The sequence below is a fragment of the Chenopodium quinoa genome, unplaced genomic scaffold (assembly GCF_001683475.1).
Source record: "Chenopodium quinoa cultivar QQ74 unplaced genomic scaffold, ASM168347v1, whole genome shotgun sequence".
NCBI lineage: Eukaryota > Viridiplantae > Streptophyta > Magnoliopsida > Caryophyllales > Amaranthaceae > Chenopodium > Chenopodium quinoa.
The window spans coordinates 354,752-359,863 of NW_018742393.1; the positions used below are offsets into that span (position 1 = coordinate 354,752).

General features: G+C 34.3%; 1 protein-coding gene across 1 annotated transcript; it reads right to left on the reverse strand.

Moving 5' to 3' along the window:
• Positions 1–330: 330 nt before the first annotated feature.
• LOC110702254 (indole-3-pyruvate monooxygenase YUCCA6-like) lies at positions 331–4,725 on the reverse strand. The gene is made up of 4 exons (XM_021879962.1): positions 3,486–4,725; positions 1,788–2,036; positions 911–1,033; positions 331–719 (listed from the first exon to the last, which is right to left on the reverse strand). The coding sequence occupies exons 1-4, from the start codon at positions 4,236–4,238 to the stop codon at positions 513–515; spliced, it is 1,332 nt and encodes a 443-aa protein (XP_021735654.1). The 5' UTR covers positions 4,239–4,725; the 3' UTR covers positions 331–512.
• Between the last annotated feature and the right edge of the window lie 387 nt (positions 4,726–5,112).

Below are 5,112 nucleotides of genomic sequence, written 5' to 3' on the forward strand. Positions count from 1 at the left end.
TCCAACAACCGAAGTACTCCAAAAAACCCCTTCCGCCCGGCCCGATCGGGCAATGTCCGCCCGATCGGGCGAAGGCTCGCCCGGTCGGGCGAAAGCTCGCCCGGTCGGGCGAAAGCTCGCCCGGTCGGGCGCGCGAGAGCAGCTTCTTCAACGAATTTGCCAGGCACCTCTTCTTCTTCCGCCCGGTCAGACCGGGTAATGTCCGCCCGATCGGGCGGACAAAGCAACGAAGTACGAGTCACCTAATACTTATCAACATCACTTCCTTTTTTCTTTTTCTTTTTTTTTTCTTTTTTTTTTTTTACTTGACCACTCCAAGTAAATTATACCTTTTTTTTTTTGAAAAAGATGGGCATGAACTTTCCCTCATGTATCTTTTTCTTCTTTTGGAGGTAGAAACTTCGTTAGTACCAAAACTTGGTACTACCAAAAATCCTCTACTTATCATCATCATCACTATGATATCGACTAATGATACCTAAAACCATAAAAAGAAGTTGTAAAGAAGACGATTAATGTGATCGATCAAAGGTTGTAAGATGTCTTGATTCAGAATTCCAACATTGTCCAATATCAGCTGCAATTCTCTTAGCATCCATTGATGCACCTAATAATCCTCGTTTGGTAAACCCTACCGCGTATAATCCTGATTCACCTTTCCATCCATTAGGGAATGGCCTTCGCGGAAGTCCATCTTGCTCTGAGAACATCTCCCTTTCCTAGATGAGAAAGAAAATGGAACACCATACTTTTACTTTTTCATTCATTTTTAACTTTTATTTTTGCTAAAATATAATACAAATTCTTAAGAGCCTAGAAACTAAAATCAATAATAACATAAAATGGTAGCGAAATGTAACAAAGATAAGGAATTTTATTTATGAAAGAAATATAAAGAAAAAGATGATACCTTTAGCCAATGTGGCACATTGCTTTTGTATCCAGTTGCTAAGATGATTGCATCAAAGTTCTCTACACTTCCATCAACAAATTCAACTGCATGGTGCATTAATCGCCTGATGCCTGGACATACCTATATGTACGGTAACAAATATGCAACATTTTTAGTCACTTTATTTTAGCATTCTTAGGTCATAGCTATGTATATAAAGAGGGCTGACAAAATCAATTGAACAATAGTCGTCTTTCAAAAAATATACTCGCATCATCATTTCAATTGCTATATGGGTATTAATTTTCTTGTCGATAGAGAGATAAAAAAAGATTCAATCATATGCCTTGAGTACCACTGTAAGATTGCACTTGTATTATTAGTTTAAATCATAACATGTCACGGTCCATTGTGTGTACAATCAAGTTAGTTTAGGTATAAAGAGTCTAATATAATTGTTTTTATATCATAAAATAGACATTTATAGGCAGATAAACATCCTCCCAATCCCTCCTACCACTAAAATAAAATGCTAATAATTAGTGTCAAGTTGATATAGAAATTATTAATAAATGATTAATCTAATTCTCAAAAAGGAGAAAAAAATAAATAAACAAAAGGTGAAATGAGATTGAAAGAGGCCTAAATCACACCAAAGGATTTGCTAATGATTTATTAGCTAGTAATGGAAGTGAGTATCATGTCCCACTAAATTCTATCAAGTAACAGGAGAAGTTATGCCTTATATGGGCAAAAATCTTATTAGGATCTCTCAACTTTGGAGCTCATGAGAATCAAGAACGAAAGCAAGAGGGAGAAAAAACACATGAGGGAAAAAAAGTAAGATGTGAAATGATTGTAATAATTATAGAGACATGAAGTACTACAACTATACCTTGATGTCTCCTCTTTTGATCTTGTCAAACGTCCCAACATCTAACACCGGCGTCTTTCCTGTCAAATTTTTGAGCTCGAGGGGACCCGTTTTGGGACGAGCTAAACCTAATTTTGAAGTATCGCCAAATATTAACCATGCGATTATTAACATGAGCCGGTCCACTAGGGTTATTGGCAACCACTTGAGCAACCACATGGATAACCCGAAAGTTGATCTTCCGAACATTTCTCTTGGTAAGAGATGAACCTTCAAAACAAATAACACAACTCAATTATTTATCAAGACTTGTAAATTAAATGAACGGATTGAATTAAGAGATACTCAAAAGATCTGTCATGAGTGTCAGGTTCGATTCTTATCTGACTATTGTATCTCCATCTAAACTAATAATAAACCATTAAAAAAAAACTCGATCGGAACAACCATATGTAAAGGTAGACTTGACTGCTAAAGGAAGGTGGGAAGTAAGGCCAAATTCGTGAGTGTAGTACATCCTAGTGCAAGGTGTTTTACAGGCAACAAATGCTTCTTTACAGATGAAAAACCTTTTTAAGGAAGGGTTAAAAAAGATTGGGCCATATATATATGATTATATTATAAATAAAATTACTTAGTAGTAATATTCTTTTTAGTTAGCTAATATGTTTTGAGCCAATGTTGCGCATGCTTGAGCATCCCAAGAAAGTGAAAAAAAAAATAGGAGAATACTACTAATACATCCTTCCAATTTGCAAAATTATGAACAGTGCTTGGAACTTGAACTCACTAACTAATTAGACCAAAATTAATTATAACAATCCCATAAAAAAGATTTTATAACATTTTTTAAAAACTTAACTTAAAGCTTTATTGCATGCCCATGACTACTATATATAAGTGCTTTTTTATTTTATTATAAAGTTTTCATAAAGCTTCACTTTTCACTATACTATGAACAAAAGAGCACACACACGCTCACACAAAATTCCACAATTATATCATAATATATTGGGGAGGAGGTGAAGTGCTCAAGTTATGATTAAAAATCCATTACCGAAAGATAATCAAATTAAAAGAAAAATTAAAAAGAAAGTAGGCATCAAAACAAATGATTTCGTAATGTTATTTTGTCATTATTTTAAGAAATTAGTTTAGAATTAAATCACTTAAATTTCAATTAGTCCTTTCTTTGTCATGGTGGAGAACTACTAAAAGTTGGGTCTAGCTTTGTTAAAAGGCTAAACCAATATTAGGCTTTTTGATCATTCAATAGGTGATTCTAAATATAGGAGGACACTATAACTAAACTAAAAAATAGCACCGCCCCCTTTACTTCTTATCTTTTAAGTTAACTCCCTTTTCATAGCATGCCAAACACATAGAAAGAAACAAAACATGCGGCAATATCTTGCATAATTAAGATATACTAATTCAGTTGTGAAACTATCTTTAAATCGATAAATTAAACAAGGATCTGAACGTGTGGTGAAGATTTTTTTTCAAAGCAATATTGACGCAGTCAACAGTCTAATTAACCTATTTCAGCTAAACACGGTCAAATTTTACTTTCTTTAACTTAAATCCAAAAGGTTTCTTTTGAAGAAAAAAAACATAAAAAGATGAAGAACAAAAGATAAAATTAAAACTTGATGAATCTAATTAATTATTAATTAATAAGAATAATTAAGGATAGTACGATAGTATGGTGGTACTTACTGTATCTCGGACCACAATTGAAGGCATAGCATTATGATGACAAAGGTCCAAACATACTTCCATCCCTGAATTTCCACTTCCAACGACTAACACCCTTTTACCTCTAAACGTTTCACCACTTTTGTACGAACTTGTATGTACTACTTGCTTACCAAACTCCTTCAATCCTTCTAACTCCGGCATCACCACCTCCGCATTCTCCCCCGTCGCCACCACCAACCACCGGCACACGTATTCCGTCGTGAACACAATCTCCTCATCACCACCGCCTTTTTCTATTGTCCCTCTACCACTAGTAGAGCAAGTAGTGGACGTTCTTACCCTCCAAAACCCTAGTGTTTGATCAAATTCCGCTTTCTCCACCGTCTGATTAAACAAAGGCTTGATATCGAATTTCGTAGCGTAGTCTTCCAAGTATTCAATAAACTGCCTCTTCGTAGGGTACATAGGGAAGTCTTGTGGGAAGGGCATTAAGGGTAATTCACAAAATTGCTTAGGAAGGTGTAGCCTTAAACGATCATACGTCTTAAGTTGCCATAAAGACGCAATACAATTAGATCTCTCTAGAATCAAACTTGGTACGCCCTTCTCCTTCAAACATGCCGCGACGGCTAACCCTGATGGCCCTGCCCCTACAATCACCGGACCCGAAACTAGTATGCAACGCGTGTTCGTAGTCGTTTTCGTGTTACGTTGTGGATCATTCGCTAGTTTCCCTTCCATCTCTCTCAAATTGTTGTAAAAGTACTCCATATTGTTGTTATACTACTAATAACAAAGAAACTATAATTTTTTTTTTATCTAAGGATTTCGTAGTTGTGTGTGTTTATATGGTTTGTTAACTACTACTAATAATAGTAACAAACAAATAGAACAAGATTAGAGGAGAAATGGTTAATAACAAACATTAAGTAGAAGCACATGTTTGTAACTAACAAAAATGAAGAGAGATTATTAATTAATGATGATAATAATAATCCTAGATAAATTCTTGAAAAGATGGGAATTTTCTTGTTAGAAAAAGATAAATAATTAATAAAAATTAAATAAAAAGAAGATAAAATAGAGGGTAGAATAAATCTTAGAATGGTGGTGTTGTTGAATGGAGAAGAGAAGAAGAGATGAGAGGAGAGCGGCGAAGGGTACGGGGGTGATAAATCAGCATTGAACACCAAGAAAGAGAGAGAAAGAGAGTATGATAGAGAGAGTGAGAGGGAGAGATTGTGATTTGTGAATATATATATATATATTCTTTTGCATCTTATTTTCTTAAAAAATATTTTTAGAAAACATATGGTGTGTGAGGAAGTGTGGTAAAAAGGTATTGAGCTCTTCCTCCAAAAAAAAAAGGGTATTGAGCTCTAGTTTGAGTGGGACTTTTTCCCCATAACACCAACAAAAAAAAAAAAAAAAAAAAAAAAAAACTTAACATTTTTTTTTGGAAACTTTTATAATACATGTCTAGCTTATGCATGAACGTCACTTAATTATCATTGAATGTCAATTTGATATGGAAGCAAAATTCTTATTGAAAAGGGTTTTTAAGAGTTTTGTTAAGACATATATAGATACTTATGAAATTTGATTTAGGATAAGTGATGGAATAAATAATGGTAAAACAAAGTGA

Bases quoted from the DNA above. Each gene is read 5' to 3' on its own strand.
- LOC110702254 (XM_021879962.1), bottom strand. From the start codon at position 4,238: ATGGAGTACTTTTACAACAATTTGAGAGAGATGGAAGGGAAACTAGCG. The intron at 2,037-3,485 runs GTAAGTACCACC...TTTGTTTTGAAG, and splicing joins CAATTGTGGTCCGAGATACA to GTTCATCTCTTACCAAGAGA. The intron at 1,034-1,787 runs GTATAGTTGTAG...CCGTACATATAG, and splicing joins TCAAAAGAGGAGACATCAAG to GTATGTCCAGGCATCAGGCG.